Source organism: Dendropsophus ebraccatus, chromosome 8 (genome assembly GCF_027789765.1).
Source record: "Dendropsophus ebraccatus isolate aDenEbr1 chromosome 8, aDenEbr1.pat, whole genome shotgun sequence".
Classification (NCBI taxonomy): Eukaryota; Metazoa; Chordata; class Amphibia; order Anura; family Hylidae; genus Dendropsophus; species Dendropsophus ebraccatus.
This window is the reverse complement of record NC_091461.1, coordinates 125760065-125779292: the sequence shown is the minus strand read 5'-3', so window position 1 is coordinate 125779292 and position 19228 is coordinate 125760065. Positions and strand designations below refer to the sequence as shown.

General features: G+C 47.4%; 1 protein-coding gene across 1 annotated transcript; it reads right to left on the bottom strand.

Moving 5' to 3' along the window:
* Positions 1–14269: 14269 nt before the first annotated feature.
* LOC138800124 (buccalin-like) lies at positions 14270–15964 on the bottom strand. The gene has a single exon (XM_069981934.1). It carries the CDS (start codon positions 15962–15964, stop codon positions 14270–14272), a length of 1695 nt encoding a protein of 564 aa, XP_069838035.1.
* Positions 15965–19228: the final 3264 nt, after the last annotated feature.

The following is a 19228-nucleotide window of genomic DNA, read 5'->3' as shown; positions in this document are numbered from 1 at the left end:
ACCAATAGAGAGGGGACCAGAGAGGGAACCAACAGGGAGGGGACCAGAGAGGGAACCATCAGAGAGGGGACCAGAGAGGGAACCAACAGAGAGGGGACCAGAGAGGGAACCAACAGAGAGGGGACCAGAGAGGGAACCAACAGAGAGGGGACCAGAGAGGGAACCAACAGAGAGGGGACCAGAGGGGGAACCAACAGAGAGGGGGTGAGAGATGGAACCAACAGAGAGGGGACCAGAGGGGGAACCAACAGAGAGGGGGTGAGAGATGGAACCAACAGAGAGGGGACCAGAGGGGGAACCAACAGAGAGGGGGTGAGAGATGGAACCAACAGAGAGGGGACCAGAGAGGGAACCAACAGAGAGGGGACCAGAGAGGGAACCAACAGAGAGGGGACCAGAGAGGGAACCAACAGAGAGGGGACCAGAGAGGGAACCAAAAGAGAGGGAACCAAAAGAGAGGGGACCAACAGAGAGGGAACCAACAGAGAGGGGACCAACAGAGAGGGGACCAACAGAGAGGGAACAATGGAGGAGGTGGCGAGAGGCACTCAGGTTTGGGTGATGAGGGATCTGAATGTCTATAGACTACAGCTGTGGCTTTGTTCTGGCGCATACGATTACACCATTAGTAGAGGTCTCCATCCCCCCCCCCCCCCCCCCCCCGCTCCTACACGCTACTGTCCCAGCATTACTTGCCTCTTCCTTCATCCCCAGCATTACTTGCCTCTTCCTTCATCCCCAGCATTACTTGCCTCTTCCTTCATCCCCAGCATTACTTGCCTCTTCCTTCATCCCCAGCATTACTTGCCTCTTCCTTCATCCCCAGCATTGTTTCCTCACTTTTATTGTTTGCCATCGGCAGTGACATCTAAGCTCAGACAGGTAGGATGATGCCGGCAGAGAGGTTCGGCTATAAATCGCCCCATTACCTGATCCATAAATGCTGGAAAACAGGCAAATGAGCATCAGCTCCCAAATCATGATGGATTCATAGACGAGAGGAAGAAAGTAGAATATTAGGGGGCGCGAGCGGCGCTCCATTACTGTCTCATTGCGTGTAATTTCTCCGGCTGTTTTGTATCGGTTGCAGATCTTCTCCACACCACACTCTTCTAACAAAAACTTGTTATGCTGTAAAGATGTATTTATGGAATTTTTTAACACCTGATATTATAGAAAAGTGTTGCTACCCGTCCTTCTGGTGCATAATCCCAGAATGCACAGGAACTGCGGAACAAAAAGAAACACTTTTAGAATTTTAAATTCACTTTTTTCCTTAAAGTGACTTTCCTGCTGGCATCCCCTCCTATAGCATTATGGTTAATGGGTCTAGAGTGGAGCTAAAGCTTAAAGTGGTTCTCCAGAGAGTCGGTAAGGGTCCACCCCTCCTCCCCTCCGGCACTCCACTTCCTCCCCCGTCTGTGCCGATAACGTCCGTAGATGGGAGGGTGTCCGACCTGCTCCTGCCCCCCTCGTCTGGAGGGGGATAAGCCCGGCTCACAGATGTATCCCCTGTGTGTTTGTCTCCCATTGTGACTCAATGTGGAATTTAATGTCCTTCCTTGTGGCTTCCTTCCTTTTTCTCCCTGCACTGTGGGTGTTTGCTCACTATGATCAGTAATAGACAGGAGTAGTTGTGTCTGTCTATAACTGTGATTGCTAATTGGCGATGTCTTATTGTTATTGGAGCTGAGGATTCAATGGTATCTGGTGAATTGTGAAGCTTTGTGTCTGGCCGTGTTGGAGACGTTCTTTCCTTATCGATGCGGCAGGTCGCACCTTCCCTTCCTCTTTGTCAGTTTATCTTGATTATATTTTATGTCTCGCTTCTTGTTACTTCATCGAAAATCACACTAAATAAATAGCAACGTTAAGTGAATCTACGGCCCGGAGAACATTGAGTAAAGAGGAGGAGGAGGAGGTGGCGGGGGGGGGGGGGGGGGGAGGGGGGGCTGTTATACCGGAGATTTATAGAGTCTAAGTGCACATTCTGTTGTTTAACCAGCGAGGAGCATTTAGCAATTTTAGTTATTTGGATAAACAAACAGATTAGAGAAAAAGTAGCGTAAAAATGCTGATCCTGAATGTGCGGAAGAGAAGACGAGGCCGAGCAGCCGTCTAGCAAATGTAATAAGATGGTCATATACTTCAGACAAGCCTGTCTACTGACCCCCATACACCTGACATCCCTACTCCTGACCCCCATACACCTGACACCCCTACTCCTGACCCCCATACACCTGACACCCCTACTCCTGACCCCCATACACCTGACATCCCTACTCCTGACCCCCATACACCTGACACCCCTACTCCTGACCCCCATACACCTGACACCCCTACTCCTGACCCCCATACACCTGACACCCCTACTCCTGACCCCCATACACCTGACACCCCTACTCCTGACCCCCATACACCTGACACCCCTACTCCTGACCCCCATACACCTGACACCCCTACACCTGACACCCATACACCTGACACCCCTACAACTGACCCCCATACACCTGACACCCATACACCTGACACCCCTACTCCTGACCCCCATACACCTGACACCCATACACCTGACACCCCTACAACTGACCCCCATACACCTGACACCCCTACTCCTGACCCCCATACACCTGACACCCCTACAACTGACCCCCATACACCTGACACCCATACACCTGACACCCATACACCTGACACCCCTACTCCTGACCCCCATACACCTGACACCCCTACTCCTGACCCCCATACACCTGACACCCCTACTCCTGACCCCCATACACCTGACACCCCTACTCCAGACCCCCATACACCTGACACCCCTACTCCTGACCCCCATACACCTGACACCCATACACCTGACACCCCTACAACTGACCCCCATACACCTGACACCCCTACTCCTGACCCCCATACACCTGACACCCCTACTTCTGACCCCCATACACCTAACACCCCTACTCCTGACCCCCAAACACCTAACCCCCCCTGCAGGGAATGTGCAGCACTGGTATGGACCATTATATGATGGCTGTACTGTCTGTGGATACAGGATTTATATACATCTATCCTACATGACCTGTATCTGTGTATACAGGAGACATTTCCTCCTTATTAAGGTGGTAACAGGGCGACTTGTCACCCATCACTCGGACAGGCGTCACCTTTGTAGAACGTTACACACAGTCTGCGGGACGGATCTGATGCATTTATTGTGGCGCTTGTCGATCCGTCTGGAGAATCAGGGAAATAATAGAGAGTTCTGCACAGGAACAATGGTCGTCAATCATCATGTCTCCCGGCGTGTCACATATCCAGATTGTAAGAGCTAATATCTGGGAGCCAGGGAGGCGGCCGTTACCATAATGCAGAACGGCCGCTCGGTAGTGACCCCATGCGTCTCCTGTGCGGGCCGGAGCGAGGAGAATCTGCAACATCTCACACACTCCGCACCTTACGGGGACGGATACTTCCACTGGAAAGCCGGGCTCACACTGTAGTGTATGACAAGAATGGCCGTTGTTTTTATGTGAAATGGGTTGTACTGAAGTCAATGCAAACAACGGCTGTCGTCACACAATGTATTGATTTGATACGGCCATCGCAATAATGAGCATGCCAACTATTTCTGCCCATTCTGCACGGATTTCAATGCAATTTCCACGGCTAACGACGGCCGTTGTTTGGCAATTTGTGTGAATATAGGCCAATTGTTTTTTTCATCTGTTTTATATAAAAAAAAAAAAAAAAAGAAAACGGATGAAAAAACATGCATTTGTGTGGATCCATTTCCATCTGTTTTTCCATTGACTTTAATTATTAAAAGAAGAATCAAAACACATCAGGTTTTTTCTTAGCGTCCACAAACGCAGTCAGACACGTGTTTTGATCCGTTTTTTCTTAATGGAAGTTAATAAAGAAACAGATCAACATGGCATAAAACGAATATAAAAAACAGATTGCAAAAACTCAGTGTAAACCCGGCCTAAGATGGAAAACGGAGAACTTTCAGGTCGGTCAAAAAATACCATAATAATAAACTACAACTAAGCGCATGAAAATTAAGTAGAGTACGAGGCGCATGGTTCCTGCTGACTGCAGACTGTGCTGCGGATCTGCATGTAATGCTGCTGCAGACCAGTCCATATACTGCACGGGTCCTTATGGCTCCAACTGAAGACATTGAAGTATTGTATTGCCCCCCAAAAGTTATATAAATCCACAATATACACTTATTACAGGAAATGCACATAAAGGGCTTTTTTCCCTGCACTTACTACTGCATCAAGGCTTCACTTCCTGGATAACGTGGTGATGTCACTTCCTGGATAACATGGTGATGTCACTTCCTGGATAACATGGTGATGTCACTTCCTGGATAACATGATGATGTCACTTCCTGGATAACATGGTGACGTCACTTCCTGGATAACATGGTGACGTCACTTCCTGGATAACATGGTGACGTCACTTCCTGGATAACATTGTGACGTCACTTCCTGGATAACATGGTGACGTCACTTCCTGGATAACATGGTGACGTCACTTCCTGGATAACATGGTGACGTCACTTCCTGGATAACATGGTGACGTCACTTCCTGGATAACATGGTGATGTCACTTCCTGGATAACATGGTGATGTCACGACTCCCAGAGCTGTGCGGGCTGTGGCTGCTGGAGAGGATGATGGCAGGGGAATGCTCAGTGTCCCTCCAGTGCCCTGTATCCCTCAGTGTCCCCCTGCCATCATCCTCTCCAGCAGCCACAGCCCACACAGCTCTGGGAGTCGGGTGGTGACATCACCATGTTATCCAGGAAGTGACATCACCATGTTATCCAGGAAGTGACATCACCCTGTTATCCAGGAAGTGACATCACCATGTTATCCAGGAAGTGGCCTCACCAAGTTATCCAGGAAGTGACATCACCATGTTATCCAGGAAGTGACATCACCATGTTATCCAGGAAGTGACATCACCCTGTTATCCAGGAAGTGACATCACCATGTTATCCAGGAAGTGACATCACCATGTTATCCAGGAAGTGACATCACCATGTTATCCAGGAAGGGACATCACCATGTTATCCAGGAAGTGATGTCACCATGTTATCCAGGAAGTGATGTCACCATGTTATCCAGGAAGTGATGTCACCATGTTATCCCGGAAGTGAAGCCTTCATGCAGTAGTAAGTGCAGGGAAAAAAGCCCTTTATAAGAATTTCCCGTAATAAGTCTATATTGGGGATTCATATAACTTTTGGGGGGCAGTGCAATACTCTAATAAAAATGTTTGCCGGACTTCTCCTTTAAGGTTATGTTCTCACTGTGAAGGACAGTCGGCATTTTATCGCCAACAGCTGTCTAGCAGTACCGACTTCTGGTTGACAGCCGTCATTTATACATAGTGGGGACATAACCTAAAGTAGGAGTCTTATTTAAAGGCTCAATTGTCTAAAATTTCCTTAAAAGAAAATCCGCAAATAAACAAAGATTATCCTGCGTATAATGAAAAGTTTTAGGATTTTCTAGCATACTTGCTGTTTACTTCCATCTATCTGCGATGTATATACAAGACTGTTCACACACATGAAGCTAAATCTCTGTATGATAGTATCACTATCAATATTTTCAGTAGTAATGATATGGACAAGACTTAAGGGGTACTCCTCCAAAATAAGATGATTTATATGTTGCTGGACATGATGTAACAATAACAGGTGACACTTACCTTGATCCCCTGCAGCCCTCACTCCACAGACGTCTGGTCCCTTTCTGCTCACTGATTGGCTGAGCAGTCAGGTCCTGCGCACACTCCTCAGGCTGCTGGCACCGGCATAGGTGAGTATCACTTGGTTGGTAATTTGACATCATGCCCAGAAACATATAAAAAACATTCTGCTGAAATTCCCTTTTAAGTCATTTTATCTAAGGAAACACTGCGAATTCACAGCAACATCTGTCATTGTGCATTTTAGATACATTACTCTCAATATTCTGCACTAGAAGCCACAGAAGCAAAACCGCAGCAAAATGCACATGATCAGGCCTGGGGTTATCTGTGGAAACAATGTGCATCTACATTGTGTGGCCCAAAGAGCTGCACTCCGAACAAACGTCCTCATGGGATGATCACATGACCAGGGCGGAGTCTAACCAGCAAAAAGAAAGCAATAAAGGTAGCTACTAAACAATTGCGGGTAGAGATCTAGAAAAACATTGATACAAAAAGCAGAAATAAATAAATAAAAATAAATAAATAACAACAACCACCATCCCCAACAACAACCACCATCAACAACCACCACCATCTTCATTAACAACCACCACCACCACCAAGTACCATCAACAACCACCACCTTCATCAACAACCACCAACCACCACCCTCAAAAACAACCACCACCTCCAACAACAACCCCCACAACCCCCACCACCTTCATCTTCATCAACAACCACCACCACCTTCATCAACAACCACCAACCACAACCCCCAACAACAACCACCATGAACCACCACCACCACCACCCTCAACAACTAACAACCACCCCCAACAACAACCACCACTTTCATCAACAACCACTACCTTCATCAACAACCACCACCTTCATCAACAACTAACAACCCCCCCAACAACCACCCCAACCCGCAACAACACCTCCCAACAAAAACAACCCCCCCAACAACCACCACCACCTTCATCAACAACCACCCCCAACAACAACCACAACCCCCAACAACAACCACCATGAACATCCACCACCACCTTCATCAACAACTAACAACCACCCCCAAAAACAACCACCACAATCTGCAGAAGCAACAACAACCACCATCAACAACCACCACCACCCCCAACAACAACAACCACCACAACAACAACCACCACCACCTTCATCAACAACCACATCCAGCAACCACCACAACCTTTGTTAGCAGAAATCATAAAATCCCTTTAATAAGAAAGCAGAGTAATTTCCCGGTGGACGACCCTGCAGACAAGCCAAGTACTGAGCTCCGAGACTCTTTCAATTTGCTGAGTGACTATATGTCGACTTTTTATGTTTAACCCAAAAATGTTCAAAATCCTATTATCCAGAAAGTGTAGCATTAAGTCACCAGATGAGGTCTGTGCAGTAATTCTCATTTTGGAGAATCAGCGGATAATAGAAATGTAAAAAGATTTGCAGAAAGTGCTGCGCCAGGGAAACGCACCGTAATGAGTGACTTGTCATTCACCTAATCCCGGGAATCACTCACCGTCTACACGTTGTAAAGTTACTAGTGATGTGATAGGAAGGCAGCCGTCTCTGATAGCGGATCATTTAATCCTGTTTATCTTCAATAAAGTATTTATACTGGATGTAAGAGCCATGCTGAGAAGCCAAGAACATGGCAGCAGCTGTGATCACAGTCCTAGTGCCGGCCGGGGCCCTGACAGCTGGACTATACACAGATACCTTCATTCTACTAATCCAGGACCGACCCGGCTGTGGGAGTGGAGGTGGACTGGGCCAGAATAATTCTCTGTAAACCATGGACATTGCTATTGATTTCGATGGGATTCTCTTTTAGGGCAGAAGCCATTGGGTAGCTTCCATTGTAACCTGTCCGACTAGTCAACAGGCATGAATGGAACCCTCACATACCATGACATTTACCACTGATCGAGGGACAGACATAAAGCTTCCATTCTCATCCATCATGCTGCTCTGATAGTGGAAGTGAAATGTCAGTGCAAAATACTGAGGTGTTAACATTGGGCAGGACCTGGTAATGGTGGACTACATAGTCCATCATTATAGGCAGGACTCACATCTCACTGTATGACCTCCAAACGACAACATTACAGCTACCTCCAATGGCTGGACCTGCTCATATTACAGCTACCTCCAATGGTTGGACCTGCTCACGTTACAGCTACCTCCAATGGTTGGACCTGCTCACATTACAGCTACTGTACCTCCAATGGCTGGACCTGCTCACGTTACAGCTACCTCCAATGGTTGGACCTGCTCACATTACAGCTACCTCCAATGGTTGGACCTGCTCACGTTACAGCTACTGTACCTCCAATGGTTGGACCTGCTCACATTACAGCTACTGTACCTCCAATGGTTGGACCTGCTCACATTACAGCTACCTCCAATGGTTGGACCTGCTCACGTTACAGCTATTTCCAATGTTTGGATCTGCTCACATTACAGCTACTGTACCTCCAATGGTTGGACCTGCTCACGTTACAGCTATTTCCAATGGTTGGATCTGTGCACATTACAGCTACCTCCTAAGGATGGACCTGCTCACATTACAGCTACCTCCAATGGTTGGACCTGATCATGTTACAGCTACCTTCAATGTTTGGACCTGCTCACATTACAGCTACCTCCAATGGTTGGACCTGCTCATATTACAGCTACCTCCAATGGTTGGACCTGCTCATATTACAGCTACCTCCAATGGTTGGACCTGCTCACGTTACAGCTACCTCCAATGGTTAGACCTGCTCACGTTACAGCTACCTCCAATGGTTGGACCTGCTTACATTACAGCTACCTCCAATGGTTGGACCTGCTTACATTACAGCTACCTCCAATGGTTGGACCTGCTCATATTACAGCTACCTCCAATGGTTGGACCTGCTCATATTACAGCTACCTCCAATAGTTAGACCTTCTCACGTTACAGCTACCTCCAATGGTTGGACCTGCTTACATTACAGCTACCTCCAATGGTTGGACCTGCTTACATTACAGCTACCTCCAATGGTTGGACCTGCTCACATTACAGCTACCTCCAATGGTTGGACCTGCTCACATTACAGCTACCTCCAATGGTTGGACCTGCTCACATTACAGCTACCTCCAATGGTTGGACCTGCTCATATTACAGCTACCTCCAATGGTTGGACCTGCTCACGTTACAGCTACCTCCAATGGTTAGACCTGCTCACGTTACAGCTATTTCCAATGGTTGGATCTGTGCACGTTACAGAAATCCTCCAATGGTTGGACCTGCTCACATTACAGCTACTGTACCTCCAATGGTTGGACCTGCTCACATTATAGCTACCTCCAATGGTTGGACTTGCTCACATTACAGCTACCTCCAAGGGTTGGACCTGCTCATATTACAGCTACCTCCAATGGTTGGACCTGCTCACGTTACAGCTACCTCCAATGGATGGATCTGTGCACATTACAGCTACCTCCAATGGATGGATCTGTGCACATTACAGCTACCTCCAATGGATGGACATGCTAACATTACAGCTACCTCCAATGGATGGATCTGTGCACATTACAGCTACCCATTACAGCTACCTCCAATGGATGGACCTGCTCACATTACAGCTACCCCCAATGCTTACATCTGCTCACATTACAGCTACCCCCAATGCTTACATCTGCTCACATTACAGCTACCCCAATGCTCAGATCTGCTTACATTACAGCTACCCCCAATGCTTACATCTGCTCACATTACAGCTACCCCCAATGCTTACATCTGCTCACATTACAGCTACCCCAATGCTCAGATCTGCTTACATTACAGCTACCCCCAATGCTTACATCTGCTCGCATTTCAGCTACCCCCAATGCTCAGATCTGCTCACATTACAGCTACCTTCATTGGTTGGATCTGCTCACATTACAGCTACCTCCAATGGTTGGACCTGTGCATATTACAGCTACCTCCAATGGTTGGATCTTTGCACATTACAGCTACCTCCAATGGTTGGATCTGTGCACATTACAGCTACCTCCAATGGTTGGAGGTTAAAATTTATGGGCACATTAGATATACAGTATTCCTTTGGGGATCTTTCTAGCATGTGTCCCCAATCTTCAATAATGACTTGGTGAGAACCAAGCTGTAGTGCACCCCAGTAACCAATAATGTAAAGAAAATCCAGAGAGTGGCCCATACATGACAACAAGTACAGGGGTTGTGCCATCTAATCACTTTTACAATGATGTTGGATGATTATTCTGCCGAACACTTTGGGGGCGAGCTTTCTATGTCCGATCTTGGTGATCAGAGGTTGTTTGTTGAGTTCTTCTCGAGGCTCAATCGTGAAGTCGTGAAGCCAAGCCACTGAAATATTTATGCGGCCAGTACAAATCAGGAATATTCAGCTCACCACACCCGCAGGGGTCCCACCCGTCCGGTGCACGGCAGTGCAAGCTCCACCAAAGTCCAAGTGATTAAAGCCAGCAAACCAGGATTCCACCAAGGACTATTTTATTTCAATCTTCACATATAATACAGATTTATCCTGTCTAGCTGACGCGTTTCGGCCATACGACCTTGCTCATGCGGCCAGTCACTTGATCTTTTTTGCCCTGATCTTCTTGCCCAAAAAAAGGATACAACTGATTACTGAGCGTTTTCTCATTCCTTGGCCAACTGCTGGTCCTTTAACACCAACCAATTATCGAGAAGAAGCTCCACCAGCTACGACCACTCAATCAGCCAGTATTAAAGGGCCGACACATAGAGGAGAATAAAGGCGCAGGACTACCCAGGAGCCCATACTTTATTAGGCTAGCTTCACACTATGTATCTGTGCGGCTGTATTGCGGGCGGTAAATCATCGGCCGGATTTTTCCGGTTCATGCGTACACTGGAAAGTATACGATATACGGCTGCACAGTGCACACTATGTATGAATCTACGGCCCTATCGTAAACGGACCCATAAAAAATGAACAAGACCATTGTTTGCGGCTGGAAATGTGCAAATTCACGGCCGTGGATTGACAGGCGGTCCGTACGGAGTACTTCAAAAATAGCCAGCAATGATGCCGAATGCCGATGCCTCTAATAGTTAATATATTAAATTAATAAAACACATTTTCGTTGTAATAAAGTCCCTTTCGTTGTTCAATAATTTAATTCTAACGAATCCATCATTGTGCAATTAAATATACTGTTAAAATAAATATATATATATAAATAAATGTATATTTATATATATATTTATTTTTTGACAGTATATTTAATTGCACAATGATGGATTCGTTTAAATTAAATTATTGAACAACGAAACTGATTTTATTACAACGAAAATGTGTTTTATTAATTAAATATTAATTAGTACAGGAAGCTCCATAAGCCGTTAATTCATATTCCCGGTAATAGAGCTTTCTGTACTAATCATCACTTTACTTTAATGAAAACATCAAATGTTTCTTGTAATTATGTTATCACAATAGCATTATTAGAAGAATCATTTAGAATTATATGTGCGCTCAGCTGATTGGCTGATCGGCTCAGCGCACATATAAAGAGCCGGTCCGCAGTACAGTCACTTCATTGTGCTGCGGACCAGCGAAGAGACAACATCGGGGTGAGTATAGAGCTCTCCCCACCCCCTCCCCTGCACTGCACCCCTCCCAGCAAGGAAGGGGGGTCACTTAGCCCCTTCCTTGCTGGGATGGGTGCAGTCTGACATCAGTCTGGCCCCCAGGGGGTTAATGGGGATGCGATACATCCTCCCTTAACCCCTTGGGGGCCAGACTGTAAGCAGCGATCTGTAAAGATGCTGCACACTGTAAGGAGAACAACACCGCTCACAATGATGGGTGTTGTGCTCCTGTTTGTGAGTTTTTTGTGTGTTTCTCCCTTTTTGTTTTTCAGATATCGGTATCCTGGGGATTACGTCGGATTACGTGGACTACGTCGATGACCAGAGGTTGTTTGGTGTTTTTTTTTTTAATAAAATGGTCAATGAGGGGTGTGGGGGTGTTTTTATTTGAATAAAAATTTTTTTTCAATTGTGTGTTGTCTTTATTTCTTTACTTTATAGACTTAGTAGTGGAAGCCGTCTAATAGACTGAATCCATTACTAAGTTGGGGCCTAGTGTTAGCCGGTATAAAATGGCTAACACTAACCCCCTATTATTACCCCAGTACCCAATGCCACCAGGGGTACTGGGAAGAGCCGGGTGCCAGTGGTCCCGGAGCGTCAAAATTGGCGCTCCTGGCCCGGGCGGCAGCAGGCTGGTAAGATTTAGGCTGGGGAGGGCCTAAACCAATGGCTCTTCCCACCCTGGTGTTACCAGGCTGCTGTCGTTTGGTTTTTAACCCGGCTGGTTATAAAAATAGGGGGGACCCTATGCGTTTTTTAAATTATTTATTTATTTAAAAAAAACGCATAGGGTCCCCCCTATTTTTATAACCAGACGGGTTAAAAACCAAACGACAGCAGCCTGGTAACACCAGGGTGGGAAGAGCCATTGGTTTAGGCCCTCCCCAGCCTAAATCTTACCAGCCTGCTGCCGCCCGGTCCAGGAGCGCCAATTTTGACGCTCCGGGACCACTGGCACCCGGCTCTTCCCAGTACCCCTGGTGGCATTGGGTACTGGGGTAATAATGGGGGGTTAGTGTTAGCCATTTTATACCGGCTAACACTAGGCCCCGACTTAGTAATGGATTCCGTCTATTAGACGGCTTCCACTACTAAGTCTATAAAGTAAAGAAATAAAGACAAGACACAAGTGAAAAATTTTTTTTATTCAAATAAAAACACCCCCACACCCCTCATTGACCATTTTATTAAAAAAAAAAAAAAACAACCGCTGGTCATCGACGTAGTCCACGGAATCCGACGTAATCCCCAGGATACCGATATCTGAAAAACAAAAGGGAGAAACACACAAAAAACACACAAACAGGAGCACAACACCCATCATTGTGAGCGGTGTTGTGCACCTTACAGTATGCAGCATCTTTACAGATCGCTGCTTACAGTCTGGCCCCCAAGGGGTTAAGGGAGGATGTATTGCATCCCCATTAACCCCTTGGGGGCCAGACTGATGCCAGACTGCACCCATCCCAGCAAGGAAGGGGTTAAGTGACCCCCCTTCCTTGCTGGGAGGGGTGCAGTGCAGGGGAGGGGGTGGGGAGAGCTCTATACTCACCCCGATGTGTCCTCTTCGCTGGTCCGCAGCACAATGAAGTCACTGTGCTGCGGACCGGCTCTTTATATGTGCGCTCAGCCGATCAGCCAATCAGCTGAGCGCACATATAACTCAAAATGTTTCTTCTAATAATACTATTGTCATAACATAATTAGAAGAAACATTTGATGTTTTAATTAAAGTTAAGTGATGATTAGTACAGAAAGCTCTATTACCGGCAATATGAATTAACGGCTTATGGAGCTTCCTGTACTAATTAATATTTAATTAATAAAACACATTTTCGTTGTAATAAAATCAGTTTCGTTGTTCAATAATTTAATTTAAACGAATCCATCATTGTGCAATTAAATATACTGTCAAAAAATAAATATATATATATAAATATACATTTATTTATAAATATATTTATTTTAAAAGTATATTTAATTGCAAAATGATGGATTCGTTTAAATTTAATTATTGAACAACGAAACTGATTTTATTACAACGAAAATGTGTTTTATTAATTAAATATATTAACCATGAGAGACATCGGCATACTGCAGAGGATCGCAAACCCCGGTAATAGCAATACATGTAAACTGTTTCCCTGCTTTCCCAGATGCATCCAGAGGTGTTTCCATCACTTTCTAAAGATTTTATTTGTTATTTTTAGTTGAACCAGATTTCCAAGTAAATGACCGTATGTTTTCAGCCGCATGTCTATTTTTTCCCACGGCCGTAATTTCAGCCGCACATTTCCAGCCGCATAAAAAATACAGCCGCACACATACATAGTGTGAACATAGCCTTAGTATTCCCAGCTACAATAACAATACATAGCGAGACCCATCTCACTGCGGTAAGACTATAAAAGCATAAGATAGTAATTACCTACACAACACGTTATATCCCATGTAGACAATATCACCAACACAACAAGACGGCTAACAAAGAGCGATATGCAAATAATCTGCTTGTGTTCAGGAGCAATGACTTGTATGATCTGCTAATACTATAGTCTACCATCTATATATTTTACTGTGATTAATAATACAGCTATGGGCACTGTTATTTACGCCCCTAAAATTTCTGGGAAAATGCAACCGTACCTTCTCCTTATTATTCACAGCGGAGCAGAACACTCCAGAGAATTGATGTTTTCTTTTGTAATGAAGAAAAAACCCACAAGCAAACCCGGGCCCAACCTTTCTGCGTCGCCTTAATGAAAATAATGAAAAATAACATTATGCAGTTTCAAGTGGGATTAGATTAGTGTAATTTGTTTGCAAATAAATACGAAAAGCCCTTTATTCAGCCCTGATGTCATCCTCAGTGGAGCACGGGAAAGATAGAGCTATTACATGTTAGTTCAGTAACAGATGAGGAGCCCTGGAGAAGTGATAGGAGGTGCGCCCCATCCTGCCGGGAGCCCCAGAGAAGTGATAGTAGGTGCGCCCCATCCTGCCGGGAGCCCCGGAGAAGTGATAGTAGGTGAGGCCCATCCTGCCGTGAGCCCCGGAGAAGTGATAGTGGGTGAGGCCCATCCTGCCGGGAGCCCCGGAGAAGTGATAGTAGGTGAGGCCCATCCTGCCGGGAGCCCCGGAGAAGTGATAGTAGGTGTGCCCCATCCTGCCGGGAGCCCCGGAGAAGTGATAGGAGGTGTGCCCCATCCTGCCGGGAGCCCCGGAGAAGTGATAGTGGGTGAGGTCCATCCTGCCGGGAGCCCCGGAGAAGTGATAGTAGGTGCGCCCCATCCTGCCGGGAGCCCCGGAGAAGTGATAGTAGGTGAGGCCCATCCTGCCGGGAGCCCCGGAGAAGTGATAGTGGGTGAGGTCCATCCTGCCGGGAGCCCCGGAGAAGTGATAGGAGGTGTGCCCCATCCTGCCGGGAGCCCCGGAGAAGTGATAGGAGGTGTGCCCCATCCTGCCGGGAGCCCCGGAGAAGTAATAGTAGGTGTGCCCCATCCTGTCGGGAGCCCCAGAGAAGTGATAGTAGGTGCGCCCCATCCTGCCAGGAGCCCCAGAGAAGTGATAGTAGGTGCGCCCCATCCTGCCAGGAGCCCCGGAGAAGTGATAGTAGGTGGGCCCCATCCTGCCGGGAGCCCCGGAGAAGTAATAGTAGGTGTACCCCATCCTGCCGGGAGCCCCAGAGAAGTGATAGTAGGTGCGCCCCATCCTGCCAGGAGCCCCGGAGAAGTGATAGTAGGTGGGCCCCATCTTGCTGGGAGCCCCGGAGAAGTAATAGTAGGTGTACCCCATCCTGCCGGGAGCCCCGGAGAAGTGATAGGAGGTGTGCCCCATCCTGCCGGGAGCCCCGGAGAAGTAATAGTAGGTGTGCCCCATCCTGTCGGGAGCCCCAGAGAAGTGATAGTAGGTGCGCCCCATCCTGCCAGGAGCCCCGGAGAAGTGATAGTAGGTGGGCCCCATCTTGCTGGGAGCCCCGGAGAAGTGATAGTAGGTGTGCCCCATCTTGCCGGGAGCCCCGGAGAAGTGATAGTAGGTGAGGTCCATCCTGCCGGGAGCCCCGGAGAAGTGATAGTAGGCGAGGTCCATCCTGCCGAGAGCCCCGGAGAAGTGATAGTAGGTGGGCCCCATCTTGCTGGGAGCCCCGGAGAAGTGATAGTAGGTGCGCCCCATCCTGCCAGGAGCCCCAGAGAAGTGATAGTAGGTGGGCCCCATCTTGCTGGGAGCCCCGGAGAAGTGATAGTAGGTGTGCCCCATCTTGCCGGGAGCCCCGGAGAAGTGATAGTAGGTGCGCCCCATCCTGCCGGGAGCCCCGGAGAAGTGATAGTGGGTGAGGTCCATCCTGCCGAGAGCCCCGGAGAAGTGATAGTAGGTGAGGTCCATCCTGCCGAGAGCCCCGGAGAAGTGATAGTAGGTGGGCCCCATCCTGCCGGGAGCCCCGGAGAAGTGATAGTAGGTGGGCCCCATCTTGCTGGGAGCCCCGGAGAAGTGATAGGTGAGGTCCATCCTGCCGGGAGCCCCGGAGAAGTGATAGTAGGTGGGCCCCATCTTGCTGGGAGTTCTTGTATCACCACTGGGAATGAGTGAGGTGGCCATCATAAAGATACACCTATAAACTCTAGAATCCCCTATTGAAACCAAAGTCAAAGGGTCCCTGAATACCTACTACTAATAACCATACACCTATAAACGTATTTGGCACCAGAAATGAAACCAATCTCATGAAATCTCCAATATAATTATCAAAAACTTTATTTAGAATTATCACAAAACAGAAATGATTAAAAACAAAGACCTGGGAGGTGGGAGACCATATAGGAGGACAAGGTATATGTTACCAAGTAAAGTGCAAGTGCAAGCATCAGATAATTGTCCAGTACCTCATGTGCAGCATGGTTACATAGAAAACACAATAAAGTGCAAACATAAACATGTACCAATAAGCTGTATATGATAAGTGCTAGACAAAATATATGCAGATGCACATAAACAAAGTTACCAAGGGATCAAGGACCCAAATCCACAGGCCTCCCACCTCATACTCCAACGCCGTTTCGCCACCCGCTTCCTCAGGGAGTGAGGTGGCGAAACTTGCACTTTACTTGGTAACATATACCTTGTCCTCCTATATGGTCTTCCACCTCCCATGTCTTTGTTTTTAATCATTTCTGTTTTGTGATAATTCTAAATAAAGGATGGGAGGATGGGAGGAGGATGAGAGGAGGATGGGAGGAGGATGAGAGGAGGATGAGAGGAGGATGGGAGGAGGATGAGAGGAGGATGAGAGGAGGATGAGAGGGGGATGAGAGGAGGATGATGGGAGGAGGATGAGAGGAGGATGAGAGAAGGATGAGAGGAGGATGAGAGGAGGATGGGAGGAGGATGAGAGGAGGATGGCGGGAGGATGGGGGGAGGATGAGAGGAGGATGAGAGGGGGATGAGAGGAGGATAAGAGGGGGATGAGAGGAGGATGATGGGAGGAGGATGAGAGAAGGATGAGAGGAGGATGAGAGGAGGATGGGAGGAGGATGAGAGGAGGATGGCGGGAGGATGGGGGGAGGATGAGAGAAGGATGAGAGGAGGATGGGAGGAGGATGGGAGGAGAATGGGAGGATGATGGGAGGATGATGGGAGGAGGATGGGAGGAGGATGTGAGGAGGATGGGAGGAGGATGGGGGAAGGATGAGGGGAGGATGGTAGGAGGATGGTAGGAGGATGGGAGGAGGACGGGAGGAGGATGAGTTCAGGTTCATCTCCATAGAGGATAGAAGGCCTTGTTAGTCTAAGTAAAGGTGCTGAGGAGTGAGCAGACAAGGACCCCGGGTCTACTGCCCAGGGGCCGCCGGGCAGGTGAATCCCAGTTGGGTTACTCTAAGAATTACTGTTACTGACTGACAAACATTTTATGTGAATCCCTTTAAGAATGAGCGGTAGACGCTGGAGATGCAGATGTCACTTGCCCCATATTATGGCAAAAGGACTATGATCCCCATGGATCTCCTCTACACACAGAAAGTGGGGAAAGCAGCCAGGAATCCACAAGGTAATGAGCAGAGGAAGCTCCCATCAGTTCTGATCCGTGTGTGTGAGTGTGTTTGGGGGGGGGGCTGCTGCCCCCCCAACCCTTCTGCTCCCCCATCCCTTCAACCCTGCTGCCCCCCCAAACCTTCTGCTCCCCCAACCCTGCTGCCCTCCCAACCCTGCTGCCCCCCCCAACCCTTCTGCTCCCCCACCCCTTCAACCCTGCTGCCCCCCCAAACCTTCTGCTCCCCCAACCCTGCTGCCCTCCCAACCCTGCTGCCCCCCCAACCCTTCTGCTCCCCCACCCCTTCAACCCTGCTGCCCCCCCAACCCTTCTGCTCCCCCACCCCCTCAACCCTGCTGCCTCCCCAACCCTTCTGCTCCCCCACCCCCTCAACCCTGCTGCCCTCCCAACCCTGCTACCTCCCCCAACCCTGCTGCCCTCCCAACCCTGCTGCTTCCCCAGTCCTCCTGCTCCCCCACCCCCTCAACCCTGCTGCCCTCCCAACCCTGCTACCTCCCCCAACCCTGCTGCCCTCCCAACCCTGCTGCTTCCCCAGTCCTCCTGCTCCCCCACCCCCTCAACCCTGCTGCCCCCCCAAACCTGCTGCCCCCCAACCCTGCTGCCCCCCACCCCTTCTGCTCCCCCACCCCCTCAACCCTGCTGCCCTCCCAACCCTGATGCCCCCCATAGTCTTGCTGCTCCCCCAGCCCTACTGCTTCCTTGGATGGTGCTCAGTAAAGCGTCTATTCCACACACTATATACAGAATATATAAGGAACAGCTCTCACCCATATACAGCAATATCCCTCTTTATTAAAACCCGCTCCTGGATACAACAGGCGACCAATAAAGAAGAATATTACTTCACACGGGAGGGGGAGGGGGAGGGGGGGGGCTGCCATGGTGTCATATGGAGGGGGAAGAATAATTCAGTTTATTAGATGATGTACTATATAGAGATGTACTATATAGAGATAGAAGAACAATCGATCTATCTCCTATCTATCTATCTATCTATCTATCTATCTATCTATCTATCTATCTATCTCCTATCTATCTATCTATCTATCTATCTATCTATCTATCTCCTATCTATCTATCTCCTATCTATCTCCTATCTATCTATCTATCTATCTATCTATCTCCTATCTATCTATCTATCTATCTATCTATCTCCTATCTATCTCCTATCTATCTATCTATCTATCTATCTATCTATCTATCTCCTATCTATCTATCTCCTATCTATCTCCTATCTATCTATCTATCTATCTATCTATCTATCTATCTATCTATCTATCTATCTATCTCCTATCTATCTATCTATCTATCTATCTATCTATCTATCTATCTCCTATCTATCTATCTATCTATCTATCTATCTATCTATCTATCTCCTATCTATCTATCTATCTATCTATCTATCTATCTATCTATCTCCTATCTATCTATCTATGTATCTCCTATCTATCTCCTATCTATCTATCTATCTATCTATCTATCTATCTATCTCCTATCTATCTATCTCCTATCTATCTCCTATCTATCTATCTATCTATCTATCTATCTATCTATCTCCTATCTATCTATCTATCTATCTATCTATCTATCTATCTCCTATCTATCTATCTCCTATCTATCTATCTATCTATCTATCTATCTATCTATCTATCTATCTCCTATCTATCTATCTATCTATCTATCTATCTCCTATCTATCTATCTATCTATCTATCTATCTCCTATCTATCTATCTATCTCCTATCTATCTCCTATCTATCTATCTATGTATCTCCTATCTATCTCCTATCTATCTATCTATCTATCTATCTATCT

Excerpts from the sequence above, each read along its gene's own strand:
- LOC138800124 (XM_069981934.1), bottom strand. The coding sequence starts at position 15,964 with ATGGCCACCTCACTCATTCCCAGTGGTGATACAAGAACTCCCAGCAAG.